At 42.2% G+C, this 22,808-nt stretch overlaps 1 protein-coding gene across 3 annotated transcripts in view; it reads right to left on the bottom strand.

Moving 5' to 3' along the window:
• Positions 1-22,808, bottom strand: part of LOC137892397 (low-density lipoprotein receptor-related protein 8-like) — a 68,948-nt gene that overhangs the window by 17,666 nt on the left and 28,474 nt on the right. For all 3 annotated transcript variants that reach the window (XM_068737473.1, XM_068737474.1, XM_068737472.1), the window contains exons 4-9: positions 16,807-16,935; positions 9,763-10,152; positions 7,882-8,004; positions 6,179-6,301; positions 2,219-2,338; positions 1,545-1,670 (exon numbers count right to left, since the gene is read on the bottom strand). In XM_068737473.1, coding sequence (XP_068593574.1) covers positions 1,545-1,670; positions 2,219-2,338; positions 6,179-6,301; positions 7,882-8,004; positions 9,763-10,152; positions 16,807-16,935 — 1,011 coding nt within the window. The remainder of the gene's footprint in view (positions 1-1,544; positions 1,671-2,218; positions 2,339-6,178; positions 6,302-7,881; positions 8,005-9,762; positions 10,153-16,806; positions 16,936-22,808) is intronic.

Consider the following 22,808-nt stretch of genomic DNA (forward strand, 5'->3'; position numbering starts at 1 on the left):
TATTGAGCCTATCTCTTTCTGACACTGCATGGTAATAGGATGGCAGCTGCAGCCAGTTATCTCCAGAGGCAGATATAATATTCTCTCATTAATAGCTCGCCTCAGTTTCCTTTTGACAGTCTGTGTCGTAACCTCGTTGTAGTATCGCACTCCTGCACGTTTCCCCTCTTTCTTCCCTCTCCGCCCTCTCCCACCTCAAAGGTCTGAATGACGGCAGCGCTCGTCAGGACTAAGTGTTCTCCAAATCTGGCCATTACAATGACAACATTTCCAACCCCTCTAAAAGGGGGAAATAGTCCCCTGCTGGTTTTATGGACTGTCACGGCAGCGGTGGAACGGCTGCATTCACTGCTATTCTGCTTGCGCTGCTCTTGACACGCAGCCAGACACACAGCTCTCTCCTGGCCACGATGAACTGATAGCAAACACGTCGGGGCAGTCATGCAGAGAGAAATACACAAATGCAGACAGAGGCAGGGGGCAGATACAATCCATACAGTGTGTACAAATGCAAACACACACACACACACACACACAGATGTGAGTGCTGAGCTTTGATATCAGCTCAGCCTAATAGAGGGAAAAGAAATCACAGCAATTGACAGCCACAGGGACCAAATCACCACATTTCATTTGACTCACTGTTTCCTGCCAATTAAATAATCAACATTTTAGGGGAAATGGATTGCAAACATATAAACTGGCCTCTCTCTGTAAGCCTCATGGTAATAGCTTTTGGCCATGGTTGAAGGGCAAAGAAAATGAAATGGCCGCTAAGCAGTTCACTTTGGTCTCCACTAGTCCAACAACTGTTGTCAACAAGCCTAACGGGACACCAGATTCAATTTGGTGTAATTAGCATCCGCCGTGACTCAACCAGGTACCCCTGAAGAGTTGTTTTTACCCAATTAGAAGTGTTCAGCATGGTTGAACACATCACTCTGTCACTCATGAAACGGTCTAATGTGACGGGACACTTGAGGACAGATTTGGCCCGGGAGAAACCAAAGCGCTTGCCTTGGTGATGCTCGCTTTCTTTATGATGAAGCAATTATGTCAATTGCACAAGCAAGTGCAGAGCGACCGTAAGCAGAGAGATGTTTGTGATTATGAGACGAGGAGGGTTTTGACACTGCGGCTTCAAAGTGTTAGCGTGAAGCACTAATGAGGCGGCGCAACATTTGAGATAATGTGTTGTTATCAACAATACAACACAGATTTTTGTACTTTCAGTGGAAGGAAATCTAACTTTACAACAGCAACTATTTAGGTTAAGAACTGCATAATATATATATATATATATATATATATATATATATATATATATATATATATATATATATATATATATATATAAAAAAAGAACAAAATATTGAATTTACTCTGTAATGCAGGGACACGAAGCATAAGCACAACACGTTCAAAATCTCTGGCATCCTTTTGACTAATCACTGATTCTCATTTTCAACCTAATAGGAAACCCTAACATAAATCCTATTGTCTCAGACATCTTGCATTGTTGATTATTGAGCTTTGCTACTCACCTTCTGCCTTGCAGGTCTTAGTAACAGGGTCCATCTCATAGCCTTCATGGCACTCGCATTTAAAATCCCCTTTGTAGTTGATGCAGATCTGGCTACAAGCATCGGGGTTCTCACACTCATCAATGTCTGCAGGGAAGAAGAGGGAAGAGAGGCCATCAATCGATGCAGAGACGGACCCAAACAGACAGTGACGAATTCACCCTCATGAGCTGCACTAAATAAGAGCGGAAACTAAAATTCCCGTAGTGTAAATATAGCGATGAATTTCTAAGACTAACAGCTGTAACGGATGAGTAAATATGCACATTAATAACCGCAAGTGCTGGAGAAACACACAGACATGTTGTCATTCAGTTAATGGGAAGAAATAAGTCGACAGTGAAACAGGGCGTGTCTCCTCCGTCGGCTTCTCCGCTCTATTTCCTTCAAGCAGATGTCAGGCTTTTTTCTTGGGTGTTATGGGGAAACGTTAGTGTTAAAAGGATGGGGAAAGTGTGAAGGATAGAGTGTACGTGTGTATAAATAAACACATAAACACACACACACACACACACACACACACACACACACACACACACACACACACACACACACACACACACACACACACACAGAGTCTCACAGTAGCTTGGTCAGCAGCTACATTTTTTGGTGTCTAAAGTTTCTTTATTTACCACCACAAGTCTTTTTGTCCAGTAGCTGGTAGCCAGCGGGGCACTGGCACTCAAAGCCAATGGGTCGGTCCATGCAGACATGGGAGCAGCCGCCGTTGTTGATCATACACTCATTCAGCCCTGGGAGACAAAGAAAAGAAGCCAGTCGATCATGGAAGAGGTCTGGACATTACGGTAGCCCAAAAGGTTTTTGAAAAGGTCAAAATCTGAATTAGAAAAAGGCTTCTGGCTCATTGACGGTAAAACATTTTTTTTTTTTGTAACTGCACTGGCTTGTGATATTTTATAAAGGTGCATAAATACGTGTGGCACATAGGTGGGAAAAATGGATATCATCTTTAATACCATCATTTTATCTCAGCTCTCACGCTCACCTATTTTCCATCCTTTTTGAACCCTGATATCAGATGTTCTCAAAAAAAAAAAAAAAAAAAGGGAATCAAAGAGACAAGACATCACACCTGGTGAGCTCTTAAAACCGAGAATCGGGTCCATCTGCAGGGATATGAATTATGAATCTAGAGGGGATTAATGCTGTGAACTGGGATTCTGAGATGCCCAATAAAGCTCTCGTTCTAGAACGAGAGAGAACAAGAGAGAGAGAGAGAGAGAGAGAGAGAGAGAGAGAGAGAGAAAGAGAGAGAGAGAGAGGACATCTAAATTAAACACGCCTGCTGTTTAAATTGAGGCAGAGTGATGTAAAAGCATCTGGAGAATGAAAGAAGCAAAAAAAAACAAGATGTAATACACAACCACTCTCATTTTAAACTAGGTCATAGCAGCTGGCACAAGGTTGGCACACAATAAAGAAGGCAGAGGCAGTTAAGATTTTATTAAGCTGCACACAATGGCTTCATGAATTACTTGATCGCGACAAGGGCTCAAATGTGGCTGCAATTTTTAAGGTCACTTCTTTTATCTCCACTACACATTTGTTCAAAACAGCCGGGAATCAAGTTTCATCTGGCAAAAGCGTACGCAAGCTGTTACGTAGTGTCCTGTCCATGTTTGCTTTTAAAAGAAAAAAAACAATCAATTGTTTGAATGAATCATAGAAGGTAAGTTGAAAAAAATCTCTGACGTTTCGTTCAACAGCATAAGGGCTTCACTTTTATACAAACTATTATGCTTGGTTGCACAATGAACAACTGGAAAGGGGCGATGAAGAAAAAATGGATTAAGCTACAAGGGAAACCTCACTCCTCAATACAAGAGTGTTTAATTCTGTAACCAGCATCCGGCTCAATCTAGTGTAACACATCTGTCGATAGCCAGGGACCTTTAAATCACCAGTCACTGAAAGCAGAGCCGCTGTGCAGTATGTGTGTGTAAAGTGTGTGTAGTAAAGGAAAAGCATCTGAGAACTTCCCACCAAGACATTGGTTCTAAAATGAAGCTTCATTAGCTGAATATATAAACAACAAACTAAAAAAAAATTGCATTAAGCATTACATATCATGACACTACATGAATATGCTTTGGACATTTCCTTGGGAAGCTACACATTTTCTTCCTGCACTTTACCCTCAGTATTTTAGAAGTGAGGTTAAAGAAATAGATCATAATTTGGGGAAATACACGTAATCGCTTTCTCGCATAAAGTTGGGCTGGCAACCTCATGGCAACTCCAGGAAGTTACGAAACATTCAGCACTGCAACATGATTCAATCTTACATTCTTGTACAGATGAAACAAACAAGATGTAGGCCTGTGTGTTAATTAGTTTAAGAGATACTGCTAGGTGGGGGTTTGTCACCTTTAGAAAGAGCCAGACTAGCTTTTTTTCCCTGTTTCCAGTCTCTGTGCTAAGCTAAGCTAACCGGCTGCTGGCTCCAGCTTTATGTTTACCGTACACAGATATCAGAGTTTCTCATGTAACTGGTTCGCAAGAAAGCAAATAAGCGTATTTACCCAAATTATTTTAAGCTACTTTAAACAAGTGTAAAGTGAATGTGTTCTTACGTTTAAGCGCTAAAGCTTTATTGATTTTAATGAGACGTTTGTAAAGAGACGTGCCTAGCAGGGCTGCCACGTAGCTTGCGATGCTAAATCGTGGCGCCGAGAAAACGTTGTGCCGTTTATGTTGCTACACAGGGAAGTTATGCTGATGCCATTTCTGGCGCATTGCAATAAAATGCTGAAAGTCAGTCCTGATGAATGTGGTCCTCATTATTTATACAGTTACGAGACCCAACATCAGCAATACACCGACTACAGCGATCCAGGACGACCTGTTCAGCTCATCTTTGAGCAAAGTTATTTTTTTGCCCAGCTCCACCACATTATACTTTATTTATTGCAGCAAAAATAAAGAAAACATAAAGTTGACTCTGGAAAGATTGACTGGAGGTTACTTTTGTGGGAACATTTTCATCTTGGCTGTGTGTAAGTGCCAGCAGCCTTTGAGCGATGCAACCGCCAGCATTAAATTCCCATCACTAATTCAGCTGGATGGGTGACAGCGACCTGCCACTCAAAGCAGCAGTTCAGAATTAACTGCAGACAGAAGAAAGACGAAGATGTGTTTGTATTTGAGGACTCACGCACGCCTGTTTCTTTGAGAGGGGCTGGGTGGGTAGCAAAAAAATTGCCTCAGGGGGAGTCCGTGTGATAACATTAACAGCTTTTTTTCTAGACCACTTCCAAGGACAGCCGTGATTTAGAGGTCACTTTCCCATGGGCAAAGAAACATGACGTCTCCTTCTCTACTCCACCTCCCTCTCTCTCTCTCTCTCTCTCCCTCTCTCACCATGGAAACCCATTATGTACTAGCTATTTTCAGCCATTCCTCTCAGTGAAAGCTGGAAGTGATGGTGCAGTGTTAGGAAATGAACGGTGTGCCCAGTAATGAGTCAGTACTGTGGTAATATGCCATTATTTCTAATGAGATGGGGGAAAACACAGAAAAACATTTACTTACAAATGCATTGTCTTTATATTACCCTGATGTAAGGCTGATGCGGCAAATGCAATCTCACCGAACAACTATGTTTAGATGTGTGTTCGGTGCAGTGGGGAGTAGTACTGTCTCTCTGTGTGTTTCTTGTGTGTGTGTGTGTGTGTGTGTGTGTGTGTGTGTGTGTATGTGGGGGGGGGGGGTGTTGTGGTTGGGGAACATCTTGCAAGCAAATGGTTGAGCGAGCAGAGCGATGAGCTAGGTGTGTGCGGACACGCCGTTAATGAGCTGAGAACAAGATCTGAGTTGAAGGAGAGACGGAGGTAAATATGAGGAGAGAGAGAGAGGGAGGAAGACGAGGAGGAAGCTGAAAGACAAAAAGGGAGGAGAATTACTCTCTGGAATACCTTTAGTCTTGTAAGTTCCCTGGCAGAGGTCAGTCTACTCTGCCATCTGTTGCTTTCCCTCCTCAACTGTATGTTCCTCTGGAGGTGTCAAGTGTCCGTCTGCTCCTTACTCTCTCACATCAGAAACCTTCTTACTGAGCTCTTCATCACAGAGGCAAAGGCATAAACACACAGCGTGTTGTTTCTTTGACTAAGGCATCACTTTCATTTACTGGTGGTCAGTAAAAAAAAAAAAAGAAGTTTAAGAGATGAAGGTGTACGGAGACGGGAAGAGAGACGGAGAGTTGAGACATTATCGCAGAGCAGAAGAAGCCCGTTTCTACCATTTGATGGTAATCAGTACATGCAGGCTCGCGCCGCTAATTTGAGTGCTGCTCTCTGAAGCCTTTGAAATGCAAGGTAATAGGAGGAAGGTAGTTGCAGTTTTGTTATGGTAAACATGATTGCGCTGCTACGCTAACTGCTCGAATCAATTTACATAGTGTATGTCATGTGGTCATGGCACTGGGCTTAGCTAAAAGCTCAGCTGACACACACACACACACACACACACACACAATCTACTTCATTTAATACCACTGCACCAAGGGTAAAAGAGTGTTTGTTAACAGCGGAGGTCACATCCAAGCACTCGTGTCCAGCAGAAAGTCCTCTTACCGCACTCCTTCTTGGGCTCATCCGATCGGTCCTTGCAGTCCTTGACAGAGTCACACACTTTGGAGCTGTCGATGCACTCGCCGTTCTTACACAGGAACTTCAGGGGGCCCTCGCATTTTGTGGCTGCGAGAGAACAGCAGAAGCTAGATCAGCATCCACGCTATAAACTTGACAGACGTTTATTCGTATAAGCTGTTGCAAAGTGATTCAGAAACTCATGCATCAAAAAAAAGTGTGCGATGTCATATTGAATATCTGCAGTGGTTCACCAAATTACTGAAGGCTCGCATGAACCAAGTGACGGCAATAAATACTCCTCACTGACAGATATTCAAATCATCCCACATAAAAAGCCCGGTGTGATCAAAGCTGAACTTTAATTTGGTCCAGGTGCTCAGTACTAGGGTTACATTTTCTGTAACGTACATTTGCAGTATGCTGGTAAATTATGCATCATGTATTATGTATAGAAGAAGAAGTTATGAAATCAGCTTACAAAAAGCACTGGGTTGGATCCTCACAACAATCAAATAGCAATTCATTTCACAATCATTTAACCCCGGAAGAATCCCACATAAATGTGTTCAAAGGAAGTTCTAACTTGTATGGCTTTCATGAAATCACACCTTTTTTTTTTAATATTATTTATGGTCAGCATTGTTTCTGCAATAGCCATTGGTCGTATTTGCATTCTGCAATTATCTCCAGGAAGCAATGCAGCAGGTAATCCAGCTTTATTTTATCTCATTGATATCAGACGGCTCACTGTCTTTATCATAGCTATATTAAGTTCATGCAAATGCAAAGGGAACGCCTCCTGATCCTGCTCCACATTAAAAGCGTTCAACTGGCAAAATATAACATATGTTTCATAACGTTTTTATCACCACGGTCCACGGTTAGCACTAAACACAATCGTTTATCACACTTTTTTTTTCTTTTTTTTTACAGTCATTTTCTGCAATTTGTTTGACAGCGGGTGAGTTTTAAATATTATATTATATAATAGTAATGAAAGGAGAAAAAGCAGCCACAATGATCTGTTTGGATAAAAAGCTGCAGGCTGCGCACATTCAACTCTCCAGCAAGGTAAGGTAGCCTATCTCTGTGCTGTAATCAGATCATTGGACAATTATATTTTTAACACCAGTTTAGCCGTGCACTCACAACTGACAATTAGCTGCTCAAATCTACCAGGACTGCTATCTTAAGGATTGCAACTTTAAGGTGTTATATTTGCTATTCATCAGTTTTCATTACATTTCGCGCAAACTGACATTAGACTTCATTAATTCAAACCACAAGCTGAAAAACATTTGAAAAGTAGTGGGAGTAAAGATAGAGCAGACAAGCTAATAAAAAGTTGTAGCATGTACTGTGAGGTCAGCCACAGGTATGTTACTTCTATCTTGAATTTCCTTCACTTGTACAACAAATACAGCTGGTCATCACTCTTCATTTTACAGCATTTCAGAGAAGAGTACAGGACTGAGACACACTGAATCAAATATATATATATATATATATATATATATATATATATATATATATATATATATATATATATATATACACACCGACAGTCAGAACATCAAACGGGAAGACTGATTCAAACAGACTCCGGCAGAAAAGAAGACGACAGGCGAACAGGAGGACAGATTCTGGCAGCTAGGCCTCCAGACAGCGATGACAGGTTTACCCACCGTTGACGCAGCCAGATTCGTCGCTGTGGTCAGGACAGTCGTGGACCTTGTTACACTGCTTGGTGCCGTGGATGCAGGAACCATCACCGCACTGGAACTCATCGGGACGACACGTCAACAGAGCTGCAAGAGGCACACACACACACACACACACACACACACACACACACACATAGACACACACACTTGAAACTGGACTTGTAAATCCACTTTAATCCCTTCAAGAGGATCACAACATCCTGTGGCCGAAACCAGCCCAAGACCTTTTTTATTTATTTTTTATTTCACTTCATCAGTTTTTCACGAGTCTCTCTACTTTTGCCTTTCTAATAAGAGCAAGACATGCCCAAAAACATACTTCAAAGGATTCTTTGTAGAAGCATGCATGGAATCAAAAGGGTTGTGTCCCGTACTTCTATCCATTCACAGCCTGTGTTAGGTGCTGCCTGGGACAAAGAGAGTCAAACTGAGGGCTTGTGATGAATGATTCTCAATACAGTAACGCAAAGATGGACGCTGCATGAAGCTACACCACGTTTCATTAATATCCCAAGCACAGGAAAGCTTTTCATCACCCGGGCCCAGGCGTGCTCATATAACTCCTTTCTAAATCACACTAAAAAGCAATATACGTATATGACTGAGGAGGATATGATTTAGTGTTATCACAAGATGAGCTGAACGGAGGGAATGTAATGGAGACGGGCCGCTGTAACCTGGACACACACACACACACACACACACACACACACACACACACACACACACGTAGGCACATGGAAACACTAATAGCATACTCTTTATACAGTGTTTTCTGTATCTGGCAGATGTGATAAGCCAGTTACCGAGGATTGCATACAGACACTGTATGTTATGTCACTATAGCATTACATTTATATGGCAAAATAATCCTCACATGGACATTAGAGCATGTGAATATAGCAAAGGTAGTGGAGGTAAATGGTAACCTCTGAACAAATATGAGGTTAGGCCTCCAGACCCCTCTCTTAATGCAGGGTTCCAGTTGGCTAACTAATCATCAATCTCGTGTAAGTGTCTCCTATATGACACCACAGAGAGTGAGAGGTGGGTGTGATATGTGCGCCACACATCAAGATAATGAATAGTGGGACTATCAGGGCTTCACACTCTGGCTTAGTGAGACAGGAGCTTCAGGGCTCGCCCATCCATGACCAGCTAATAGGAAAACCTGTTTTATCACAAGGCTCCATCTTCACACTGTGTGTATCAACAGAAACACATTCTTTTACCAGACACATTTTAAAAAAGAAAAAAAAAAGAAACCTTACCCCAACTTCAAGCATATAGTGGGAATGTGCTAAATGGCAAAGTAACACCTCAGAAGAGGCATGAAATATTGTTTGTTGAGATTCTCTGCAGTCTCAAAGCAAACGGATATCGAAACAAACAATGATGACTCTTTGCACAAAGATAGATGTAAAATAATACTGACATTCAGGGTAATCATTTCCGAATGTGTCGGCATTTGACTAGTTAATATGGCATAATATGTTATAGTTACAGTAAATGAAAACCCACAAAAATTGGAACAAAACTGCCCGTTGCAAACAAGAGCAGATACTCAAAACCAGCCTAGAATTAGCAAGTAGCATGAGACACAGCTGTAGCCTCTTTATGGTTACTATTCTCTATTGTACTGAAACTATACCTGAACCCATCCATATGTACATAAACCCTTTTAAACAGAGAGGATAGCCGTGAAATATGAAACAAGGACAGCCTTCATACAATAGAGAACGTAGGAGCTCCTGCAAGTTAAAAGAAGATGCACATGAGAGTACAGTATAAGGGGAGGAAGGCAAGGAGATGCCGAGAAAAGAGACAGAAAGAGAAACTCACGGCAGTCCGACTCATCAGACTTGTCCTTGCAGTCTGGATCTCCGTCACACTTCCAGGTCAGCCTCACGCACTCCCCATTGGCGCAGCGAAACTCCCCAGCAGTGCAGTTTGTCCGGCGGTTGGGCAGGTAGGGGACCCCGTCGCTGCCGCAGCGCTCCGGACCCTCGTCCGAGCTGTCGGAGCAGTCGGGGTCTCCGTCGCAGCTCCACATGAGCGGCACACACTCCGAGGTGTTACAGCGGAGATGGTTGGGCCCGCAGGTCAGAGGGGACGCACACTTGAGCTCATCGCTGCCGTCTCCACAGTCGTCGTCCCCGTCGCACACGTTGACGGTGGCCAAGCACTTGCGGTTGGCACACATGAACTCACCGCTGGGGCAGGCTTTGGCATCTAGAGGACGGGCAGAAAGGAACAAACCTCAGAAAGGAGTTTGAAGGGCGAATGAGGGCCTGCATGGTCCGAATTTAATGAATATATTAAAAAGGCCTGCGCTTTGAAAAAATGAACTGAGATGTAACAATCACCCCAGGTTTTGTTTGCAGTACGTGAAATAAAAGACGAAGCTTCAACAGTATCTGTAGGTTGATGACAGGGAATTAAGTAGAGGCTTGAATTAGCTTCACATAGGGACACAGTGACGGGAATAAGAGTTTCTCAGAGCGGCTGAAAGTCATCAGAACTGAGGAAGAGACAGAAAGAGGGGTGGACAGGAAGGAGAGGTGATGATACTTCCTCCTCTTTCAAAAGATCTGTCTTTCTAGTGTGATTGTTTTATCTTTCTCTTATCTATAACCAACAAGGAGACGCTGGTTATCCATAAACTGTATGTTAGAACACAAATGTTTCTCTGCAGGAAGGAAAAGTGTTGTACTGTAACGCTGTCTCCCCTTCAAGGCCAACCTCACAGCGTCTGTAAATCATTTTCTCTCTCTCTCTCTCTCTCTCTCTCTCTCTCTCTTTCTCTCTCTCTCTCTCTCTCTCTCTCTCTCTCTCTCAGCCTTCTACAGTTTTCTCTGTCTCTACTCAAGTCTGTCCAAAAAGCGCTCAGGCTGTGAAGAGAGTTGAGGTTTCCACTGTGAGCCCATAGCGGCACAGAGGCCAGCACCGGGAGAAGAGGAATTTGATATTTATACAAACCACAGGGAGTTCAACTTCAACACCGCCGCCTTTGGCTGTTAAGGCTGGTTACAGGAAGGGGATTGCTGTTTTAAGACATTCTACACAGAATCAGCCCATTGTAAAGCGAGTGCATGTTGTCTGTCAGGATTTGATGTGCAGCGATTTGTAATTCTGATACTAATATTTCGATCAAAACGGCTTTTCAATGGCTAGAGAATAAATCAGTTTGCAATGCTCTGAACAGGCATCAACATTTAACCATCAGTTAAAAATAATGATAAGCTAAGTGTCCTTGGTTGACTAATTAAAGCAAAAACACTACAACCAAGCAGAATAAAAAAAAACAAAAAAAAACACATATCAATTTAATATCTCATTAGAGTGGAAAATCGCATGCATTTTCATGTGCCGAGTTAAACTGGGGGAACAAACATCAGGTGCAGGATGGGGGTCCTAGTTCTATTCCTAGTCCCTATCTATTTTCTCAGTGTGTAATTCACGTACCGGTATGATTGCCACAGAAGCACGGGAGAGCAGCCGATACGAAAAACAAGCGTCAAGATTTCGTTCAGTAAAAGGGTTTATATTCATCAATATTAAACAAGCGCCATCTGATACTGATGTGTTTTATAACTACTGTGCCTGTTGTGCCTCTACTCCAACTCCATACTAATTTGTCACTAAATAATGAATGAGATTCAAGAGTCATGTACATTATTACACAGGGGGCAGAGCATTAGTAATGTACATGAGTGGCCTGGTTACACTGCAGAGACTTTGTTTTCCAGTGGCGAAGAGGCGCTGAGCAAATGAATCTGAGGTCTTTGGAGCAACTTTGAGCCCACAGACTACCTTCCTGCATTCTCTTAATGTGTTGTATGCTTTTTCCCCGTTTCATTTCGCGCAAAGTACCTGCAGTACAAGCACTAAATCACAGCACTCTGAATAGAGGGACCCCACATTTCACTCATTGGGTTGGTAGATTTAGATAGTATATACAGAATTTGGTTGCGTGAATAAAAGCAGGAAAGTAGTATACATACTGCCAAAAATACGCCAAATCGATGTGTAAATATGGACTGTATGTATACATTTCATGTACATTGTGTACTATACAGCATATCATTTATGTACACACAGAAATTAGATTCTGCATTTGTTGTAACGCCACACAACCTTCTATGTTTATGTGTACAACGCTTAAGTCATGCTAAACGTTAAACCTGCTAAACATCCGTTTACCTTCTGTGATAGCATGCTGGTGTTAGCATTTAGATAGATTGTTCTTGTGACAGCTAGCAATTTATGCTAACTTTGCTAACAGAGGTGGCTACCTCAGTTCCTTTTTGTTATCAAGGCAAACACAACCTCCAACAGGAACTACACAATAATGTCAACTAATAATACAAACTCTATAAAAGCGCTACATTCCTTGAGAGCTTTACACTGGTGGCACACAACCATGTATTGCCCCCTTCCTCAATAACTTGGGAGGGGGAATCTTTTCTATGACTACCAGCTTAGTAGTCGGTAGCTGCAGCGTAACACACTTTACTTTTTTCCTGGCAGCTTTGATGATGGGAGATTTTTGCCAGCAGCAACTGGCTAAGATGAAAGGGCAAGAGATGACTGGTCGTTCTACTCAACTCACGTTAACATTACAGCTGATGAGTGAGTGGTGTGTGTGTGTGTGTATGTGAGAGAGAGAGAGAGAGAGAGAGAGAGAGAGAGAGAGAGAGAGAGAGAGAGAGAGAGAGAGTATGTGAATAGTTAGAATGCACAAAGGAAAGACAGAAAGGTGAATAAATTATATTTTTTTTGTGTAGGTGGAGGGACAGAGGGAGACGTAAAAATGAAAAGAAAGACATCCGGGTTGAGGGTAAGCGTGTAAAAACCTCCTCTGAGCATATCAGTCACCGTCTGCGCAGCTTAACGTCCTCACCGCTTTCACACAGATATCACAGACTTAAACTGAAGGGACAGTTCAGAGCTGAGGTCCACTCGCCACAGTCACTGCAGCAAGGTCACAGTGCCTCACCAGGGAAATGGCTCAGTAGCTGACCTTTCCCGTGATGCTACGCAAACATTTACAGAGGAAACGCTGCTGGAATAGGGAAGAGACGACTCATCTCGTCTACAGTAACAACCGAGGGAAGATAATAGAGGACAAGGTGGGAGTGTTTTAACTTCCTCTCTGACATCCTTACTGACTGAGAAGGTCAGCTAACTGAGGGGCCAATGGCGAGAAGAGACAAAACACCCACCTGTCTAGATTTCGATTAGCTGAATGATTTTTTTGGGTCGGAGGATGCAGTTCTGTAAAACGGTCCTTCATCGGTGGGGATGCACACTATCTGCCAGAGACAGCTGTGAGCAGTGCAGGAAGTAATTGTTTGCCTCATACTATCCAAGCAGCATTAAATATGAATCAGGAAACATGCAGAAAATACAACTTCACAGAACTGTTGTGTGCACAGGCCAGGCAGGCAGCTCAAATCTGACACAAATGCAAACACACGTGAAAACATACAAATCCAGACCGGCTCCTGCGCTTCTCAGCAGATCCCAGCAGACAGGCGTGCTCAAGAGAGAAGCCTGGAGAGTGAGTGCACATTAATCTCCACATCAGTGAGGGCTGAGGACAGTTCAACTTTCTCACGGAGTCTCTCCAGAAGTGCTGCTTAATGTAATGTTGATCAAGGAAAGCTTCCTCTGGTGAGGGCTAGATTCTACTTAATACATAATTCAACATGTGGATGCCTCAATTAGCAGGATGCCTCCGCGAGATTTACTTTTGTGAATCTGCGCTGGGCTATTCACTCTTTCAATTTCTACTGATAGCGGAGCGCACTGGGGCTAACTCAGTACATTCCAGCTGCAGTCATATTTGGGAATGAAGAGCTCTCAACTCACATTGTGAGTGTAAATTTGAATGCCATGCTCACTGTGAGACTGTTTAAGCTTGATCGTGCTCACGAAAAGAAATCGAGTAAAAAGTACTGGCACTCAACGTTTCACAGCAGCCATTTCCTCCACATTATTTTGCGTTACAAAATACCTCATTTCTGTGCTTGGTTGTTACCTATCTATCTATGACCTGTCACAGAGACAACTCATACGTCTTATAACCAACTATTACCGTAGTCGCACGGTGCAGTCAAGCGGAGGATGACTTGATGTGTCCCTTCAACTGTCCAAATGATTTATGTGTCAGTGTCATTTATGTGTCAGTCATGTCTATAACTCTTGGTTTGATCAAAAATAAGTCAGTCTGAAGAGGAAAAAAAAGTGCCGATGTAACACTAAAACTGTGAATTGCGAGAGGTTCATTCAAATGTAAGGCGATGAATGTGGAGTCTGTCTAACGCTTTTCAAAGCATGCCTGGCCCCCTGGGGTGGGGTAGGAGTTTCCATCACTTCTGCCTGTGACAGGAATGTGAGAAAAAGAGACGGGGCAAAGGCTTAAAGCTCTGGCCGCAGTGGCCAGATGTGCAACGTTTTTTTTAAAAAAATGGCCAGTAGCTGCAGAAAGAGGGGATTCCTGTTTTGTTTTATTTAAGCACCAAAAATCTGATAATGCAGCCCCTGAAAGGATCATTTTACCGCTTACCATCTTTCTGCATGATTGCATGAGCATGTAATCACAATTCAGAATTCTCCGTTAAACACAACAGGTTTATCTCTAACAATGGTGATTCTGCTGTGGCAGAGACAAGACATTGTGGCAGCATTTTTGTTTCTTGTTTACACTTGGGGAGTCCCTTCAACGTTTGATGCTCAATAGTGCCGACACTTCCCATGTACGCTTCAATATTTTAAGTTAACTGCACTCAAATATGATTTGTTACTACATTTGCAGCCATACTCTCTGAGATTTGCAGCCAAGCCTTTGGCCGGCAGGAGCAAAAAGCAATTGGATGCATACACCGGTCATAAAATTGCTATATTTAAGATTTTTGTACGACTGCTTCTCCATCATTCGAAACATCGTCTTCATTAATTGTCTCCCTCTAAACCCAAACATACGGCTTAGTTAACGCTGCTTTGAGGTGAATTCTCTCGCTGCCCATGTGCCAACAGCTGGACCGCTAAACACACAGACAAACTGAAACGTACAATTGGTCAATTCAACCACTCGTCTCTCACCTCACTTGGCGAGTTAAATGGATTGTGCTGAATGTGCACTGTGAATGTTTTTCTGTATTCACAGAACAGCCAGCCAATGCAGTATGGGTGAGGGCTGTCTAGGTTTAGGCATCGATCACTAACATAAGGGAAACTCCTTGTTATTGTTAAGGGTTAGAATTAGATGTAGTTCTACGAACATCAGACTACTTCCTGCATCGGTTCTTACCATTGGTACTGGACACAAATGCAAACGTAGCAACGTGAACATCAGTCACTGGTCCGGACCACAAACATGATCTGCTGTGAGGCAACGGTTAAAAGCTTCTTGCACTTGATTTAGACGTCATCTTTCAGGCCGGCGGTGGGACTAATCAGTCTTCGGATAAACTGGACTGAGCAGTACTTAATAAGCCTAATTGGTGATGCTATCTAGCGCTGTGCTGCACTGCAGTCAACTTCTCCCTCCTGGTCACGCTGAGTGGCATTTACCTCTGGAGGGATGTTGGCCTTTGCCTGGGTGGGCGGCAGCCTGCTGCCTGCCCTCGTGTCACTACTGAGAAGCTTAAGGCTGCTGCATCAATACAGACATTAGAATGAAAAAAAGGATTAGCGCAGGCTAGACTGGGTCTCAATGGACAGCGCAGTGAAAAGCCATCCGAGCTAAGAAGGCATTAGAACTTAAGTCACTGGAATCACTACCACTTGGTGTGAGAGTGCGGGGCCACTTGGAGGAGGGGAGTCGCTGACAGGCCACTTGTAGGCTGATCTGGCAAAAAATATCATTAACACGAGACGAATTGAAAGAATTTGTATCGGGTATCATTCAATGAGGTGATGGTAAATATATATATTCAAGAGGAGAATTTCTCTGATTTGTGTTTTAATTGTATGCCCAATCTATTTTGGCTTCCTCTCTAAATAAACACTCTTGTGTATCCTTGAAAAAAACAAAAAAACAAACATGAATTGCTTAAACGCCAGAGAGGCATATTGTCAACACCCACACACACAAACAACTGACAGGAAACAAATGCCTGAAAAGACGAACATCATCATTTATATAGGATAATAAGGAGATGGCTTCTTTTTTTTTTTTTTTTTTTCTCCCTGCATTTACCGCCACATGCTCTTCATCTTCAAAGTCTAAACACCCCACAGCTCTGTTGCCTCAATCAATTTTTTTTTTTTTTTGATGCGAAGAAGCAAGAGGAAAGAGAGAAAAGACGAAGCCGATTCTTCACGCCGCCTCAGAAGTAGGGCAAGGATAGTCCCTGCAGCGGGTGGGGGGGTGGGGGGGGGTTGGGGAAGCGCACGGTTGAGTTGTCTGATTGGCTGGGTAGGAGGTGATGTCATTTTTGATGGTTATGAGGCCCCTGCAGTGGAAAGTCTAAAGACTCAAGGTTCAAGATGTGGCGACAGAAAGACAGAAAGCTGTAAATATCTGATACTCCACACCAGAAGTCATTCCACATCAAAGATGACTTTGTTGTTAAGTGCAGCTCGCTTAAAACTCAAACCTCACTTTAAATCCCTCTAATTATATGAAGTGTTATCTACTGTGCTTTCATCGTCGAAAGCCTCTGGATGATAAGTGAGATCAGAAAGGATGAAACCCCAGAAAATACAAAAAAAAAGGAGGAATCTTGCCTCGTCAAGTCATTCACGTCTGCACATCTGCCACTGACACTTTTAGAATTCATTTTTCTTGAAATGCAGTCGGAGAACAGTGGCTCATGTGTTTCTTTGAGGTAATTTCCATCATAGTGGAGGACTAACAGCAGACCTCATCAAACTCACCAGACGCACAGTCCTCCTCATCCGCCCCGTTTTCGCAATCCTTCTCCCCATCACATCGCCATGACAACGAGACACACTTGTTGGTGGATCCCCCACAGTCAAATTTCTCTGGAGGGCACGTCTGTTTGCCTGTGGGCAGAGATGAAAAGAGAAAAGGGAGATTACTGCAGTGGCTTTATGGTCCCATAAAGGCAGCAAAGAACAACTACAGACACCGCTGGACTCGATTCCTATCACCCCCACGACGCAGTTAAAACTCATCCAAAACTCCACCACACTGGCCAATTGATTTTACTGTCTGGGCCGCCTCTAAAGAGGCATGCCGAAAGATCATGAAATACAGCAAATGCACAGTTGGCTGTATAGCAAAAGAAAAAAAACAAGCCCCCCCCCCCCCCCCTTCTCCGTTTCCTGCCAATCTGCTCTAGTTGGCAGAGGGTAGGTTTGATCCAGATTACAGTGCATGTTGTTAATTATACATCTTTGCTTACAGTGCAGCCTTAAGCCTCCCAGTATGAAATCGAGGGGTTAGCCTACATGAAAAGTCATTGAACTTTTTGATCGTTTCATTTTCATATTATATTTGTATTTAACAATAATTCCCAACTTTTCATTGTCCCATGCAGCCCCCCAAAGCTGAACTGAAGAATTCCTTCATTATATTTTGTATTCATTTGAATTTTAAAAGCATTTCAATCTATTTAACATTATTGTTTGTATAAAAGTGGATATTGTCATTTACTGCACTTTTAACCCTTTATCTGTTTAATTATTATTTATTTATCCATTACTTTTAGACATATATTTCAACCATATATCCATTACTTTCAGCCAACTACTTTGGCCATTTAACCATTATTTCGAACCATTTATACATTAATTGTAAGTTTATCCATCACTTTTAATTGTATTAGTAATATTAATATAATTATAACCAAATATTTGAGCTGTATAGCTTTACTATAAGCTTTGTCTAACTGGCTTTCATGCACTAAATACAAGACGCAGTGTTCAGACGATACAACTGATTATGTGGATGGATTTTTTTTTTTTTCAGCAAATCTTATTTTCTTTATTTTTAAATCTGTTGAGCTTCTCTACAATTCTTCCACGTACCCTCAGGCAAAATTAAAGTTAGCTCGGAGACCTTTCAACGGTCATGTTTTCTTTTTTACATGACATCACTGAAACAGCATTGCCGAAGCTGACAAACAATGCCATGTGAGGATCATTAGTACTAGCGTGATCACTGAGAACACGCTCTCCATAATGAATATCATTTATGAGGTTACAAGAATCTCTGATGATGTCCCGAGCAATGCTAGGCCTAAACTGCATTGTGGGAAATTGGACCAGACAGACCAGGTCTTTCCGAACAAAGCACATCTGCTCATATGGAAATGCATTCGTTAGAAGATTGCACTTAAGATAAAATTGTATTCCTTTTTCATCTAATGTAAATTCAAGATGCAGTAGATTTGAATTATTAAATAATCAACTGTATATCTACAATGAAAACGACAGAGTTTAAATTGCAGGGAGGATTTTAAGTTACGTCTGTTTTAACAAAAATCTGTGATTTTTGAATGGTTTTAACATTAATTTGTGTTTATTTATACATCGTAAATTCGTGTTCTGAGGGATCAGACAAGTTGTAAAAGATTAGTGTATTTTCTGCCACGTGCCACCAGATTTTGGGAGCTAATACCAATATTTGAGAGTTTCAAAATCAGATATATTGGCCGATATTTATTTATTCTTTTGAAAATAGTTTTCTTAGTTTCTGACCAAGCAGTAATTTACAATAACAATGTTCTCATGATGGAAGCTCTTCAACGCAAATCAAAAACACTTTTTAAAGTTACAATATCAAAGATATGGTACGACTGGAAAGAGGAGAGCGGGGATGACATGCAGAAAGAAGAACGACAAAGAAAAGGCCTGGGTGGCGAGGTGGAGCCTGAAAAGGGGAGCGATTATTAAGACCGACTATGCTGTCCTTCACTCGTGAATTCATTCCACCACTGTGGTACCAGAATAGAAAAGTGCCTCGACCGAGATGAGCGACCACAGGCTCCTCAGAGTGACAAGGGAGGTCAATCATCCAGAAGCAGAGGAGCGCAATGGTCGGACCAGAGTAGGGCTTTGGTCATGGCTAGGAGGTAGGAAGGAGCAGCTCCGTTCCCTGTAGGCCAACATCAGCCTCTTAATCTGGATTGAGAACTGCAACAAGGAGCTAAGTGTTGTGCATGAAGAAGAGGAGCGGTTTGCACCTCCGTGTGAACGTTCTCGCTACCCATCGGCCAACATAAATGTCGATACAGATAGATCCGCACCAAACAGTATACCGGCCTGGCAGATATGCAAGGGGACCGACATTAGATGCCGTTTGAGTATGAAGGGTCATTTCTCAGCCCTTCGGAGTGTGCGACTGTCCCTGCAGCACACAGGGGTGACAGTACCGAGAAGGCTGGAGAGGCAGCTGGTGCCTGGGGAGACTGAGCAGTGAAAATGGCTGATGCAGCCAGGCCCTGACCCCCCCCCCCCCCCCCCCCCCCTCCCTCCCCCCAACACACACACACACACACACACACACACACACACACACACACACAGGCCACTGCAGTGCTGTTGCAGCAGAGAACACTAGCCTCAGAGAGAACATTGTATAACAGGTTGAGTAGTAACATCTACCTACAACCATTTGTTTCCTGTCCAAACGTAGTTGTAAACAAATTTCAGTGTCGTGCTAGTGTAAAAAAAAAAAAGCTTACTTTAATTCACAATTTGACATTTGGCATTCTTGACAGTTTATTAAACAACATGATTGTGTCGAACAATGTCCTACAGTGAGCAAAACAGCAGCATGATAGTAAGAAATAAGTGGAGTGATCAAGCGGTTAACCTTTTCCACCTGCCAGCTCTGCCTTAGCCTTTTCATTTCCCTCATGGTTAATGTAGGAGATTGAGATATCAAAAGGGGTCGTTTTTTTCCTTTCTTTTGTTTCCGTTTCATGTGCGAGGAAGTTTGTGTGAGAAAAGTGCATTACCAAGGTAAGTTAGGATGTGTGACAGTCTTTGATGTCGCCTGCGTCAGAGCTAGATCCTTCAAGCACGACAGAGACAATTGTTCCCTGTAATATGATTTTTCGGTCCCTACTTTCCAGACACAGCTGTCGAGACTGTTAAGTGAGCAAACAAGCTAAATGACGAATGAAGAAACTGAGGATGAGAAGGAGTGATTAGCTGAAATGGAATGATTACAGCCGAGTCAGGGAGAGCAACACAGAAAAACATTTATTTTGAAATGTCTGAGATGAAAGAGGAGGTGGAATCTTTGAGAATAGCATTCTGTCTGAATTAATTCAACAAAATAGGTCCAAACAGGACCATGACAAAAAAAAACAAGAATCAGAGAAAGGAAATGAAAGAACGGTTGACGGGGAGAGAGCAGAGAAAAGAGAAACACAATGGGACAGCTTCGGAGGCACGCCACGAGCAAGATACTGTATGAAAGGAGACAAAACTGCAGCATGACCTTTCAGGTTTTTATCCTAAAGCAAAATCAAAACCATCCATACCAAGTGGAAAGAGATGAAGGAGGAGAGGCGGGCAGAGCGAAGACTGGAGCAGAATCTGAAAACCACCGAGCTGTCCGGTCCTTTTACCTTATGACTCTTTAATGAACCGTGATGTCTGTTCCTCCCGAACCCAAACAAAGACAGGAAACTTCAAAATGACAACGCAGCGGTAACTCAATGCCCCTCTTGACAGCTATTGACACCTCGGGTTTTTATAAAGACGTAAGTAATGGGTTTCTGCTTGAGAAAGAGGCAACATAATAAAAGCCAATTACTCACAGGCAAACTGACTGCCTGGCTGTTGTTTACCACCAGAGTGAGGAATGAGGATTCGTCTCCACTGTGGCGTTTGGCAGGAGATCCGTTTAGAATTCATCACCTTTTACCCGAGGCAGTGTTCGTCTCAACAGGTCTAATAGCTTCACTCTTCGTTTGATCGTCACGATTCACCTTGTTGTTGCTGACAGCCTTTTACCCTAAACTTGGCTTTTCCGTGAAGAAGACTCTTTTAATTTGTCAAGTTTCCACCAGGCATGTGATACAACACTGTGATAAAGGAAATCTTAATAAATGCTCTGGAGCTGAAAAATGTGTGAAACTGATCTGATATAACGAACTGCAGTTTCATGACAAATGAAGTACTCATTTTCAACCTATTTATATAAAATAATGTCTATTTTGCTGCTTATAATTTCTAATATATATATATATTGCACAGAGCCGATCTTACAGCTTTCGACAACCTTTATGTGTGGATTGTGACAGCCTGACTTATCCATATAGCCAGTTACAGTTAGTAACATCAGTTAGTTAGTAGCTTAAAATCATCATTCAGAAGGACACAAACCTATATCAGAGTAGTCCTGACCCATTATTCCAATCGCCTGGGATATAAGGCTTTGAGCTAGAGTGCGTGTGGCTCTGTGAGCGTCTATCTGGGTCTGCCTGCATTGTGTATGTCAATGTTTGGGTTCTAGTGGTTAATGAGATAACTCGGCTTCTCTGCCTCAATAGCAGAAAAAGGCACAAAGCGCTTCAATAACACGAGTCGTGCTCAGATTCGCCGCTTCATTAAACCGGGGTTAGCGTGGCCATGTCCTCCTCTCTGAATTATAGATCTGGTAGAGCGGAGAACACTTGCTGCTTGCAAACTACAAGATGGAAAATTGTTATTTTCAGCAAAGTGCATTAGCAAGTAAATGCACTGTGGCATGCATCTCCACTTAATATTAAAGTGCTGTACCTGAGCTCTCCGAGTGGGATAGCTGAATAAAAGCAGACAAATATTGGGACTTTTTTAATGTTTTTCATGCGTTTTCACAGAGCTAACCGTTCAAATGCTAATAGAATAGTCAAATTAGTGGATATAAACACGGAACTGTCTTGCTGTTCATTGACAGAGTTCAGCACTGAGCCATCCTTCTTGAGAATTCATTGTGATCATTTATGATTTCATTTTTATGAGGTTACTGTTGAAACACTGGAGGTGCAATCGACATCAGACTATTAATCAATTTGTAAAATGAATCATCAACTATTTGGAAAAAAAGATGAATTTGTTTCAGTAAATTCCAGACATGACCTTGTTCCAGCTTCTCAAATGTGAGGATTGAATGCTTTTTTTTAATATCTTTTGTGACTGTGAACTGGGTTATTAACGACTAAATGTCACTGTGGGGTTTTGGAAAGAGAGACTAATTGGACAGTTAGTGCTAATGTCATCGATAATACCTTATTTTATTTCAGTTCAGTGCGAAACTGAAACAGGATGAAGCGCACCAGTTCCCTCTTACGAACCGTTTGTGTAACAAATAAATGGGAAATCTATGCATAACAGCCACAAAGCAAATGTACATCCATGCATTCAGTGTGTGTGCGTGTGTGTGTGTGTGTGTGTGTGTGTGTGTGTGTGTGTGGGGCTATTCTTATTAGCAATGTCGAAATAAACAGCCTACATACAGTAAATTTACATGCAAACAGTCCATCCCATAACACCTACTGTATCAACCCACATCTTCACATGAAAAGGAATCCAAACGATTACACACACACACACACACACACACACACACACAGATGTAACATTCAGTATGTGCAGTGCAAATATATTTACCAAGAACATCCTTCCCATTATGAAGTCAATAAAAAAGTGAAGCTTTATTATTAACTCTCCAAGAAAAAGCTCAACGGGGTTGGGGCTCATTATCTACAAAGCGGTTTATAGAAGAAGGTTTTCATCAAAACCCCTTTCAGAAAAATATCCATAATCCACTACAAATTGTATATCACTTAAGAAGAGCAAATTGCAAATACTATATGGCGGATTTAAAAAGAAAAGAAATCCATATTTTTCCACATTTCCCAAATATGCACCAGTTCAGGGTTATGTCCTCACATAATGAAAGACTCCTTGAGAAAGAT

This window comes from Cebidichthys violaceus, unplaced genomic scaffold (assembly GCF_023349555.1).
Source record: "Cebidichthys violaceus isolate CVI_PGR_0920_01 unplaced genomic scaffold, fCebVio1.0.p SCAF_8, whole genome shotgun sequence".
Taxonomy (NCBI): Eukaryota; Metazoa; Chordata; class Actinopteri; order Perciformes; family Stichaeidae; genus Cebidichthys; species Cebidichthys violaceus.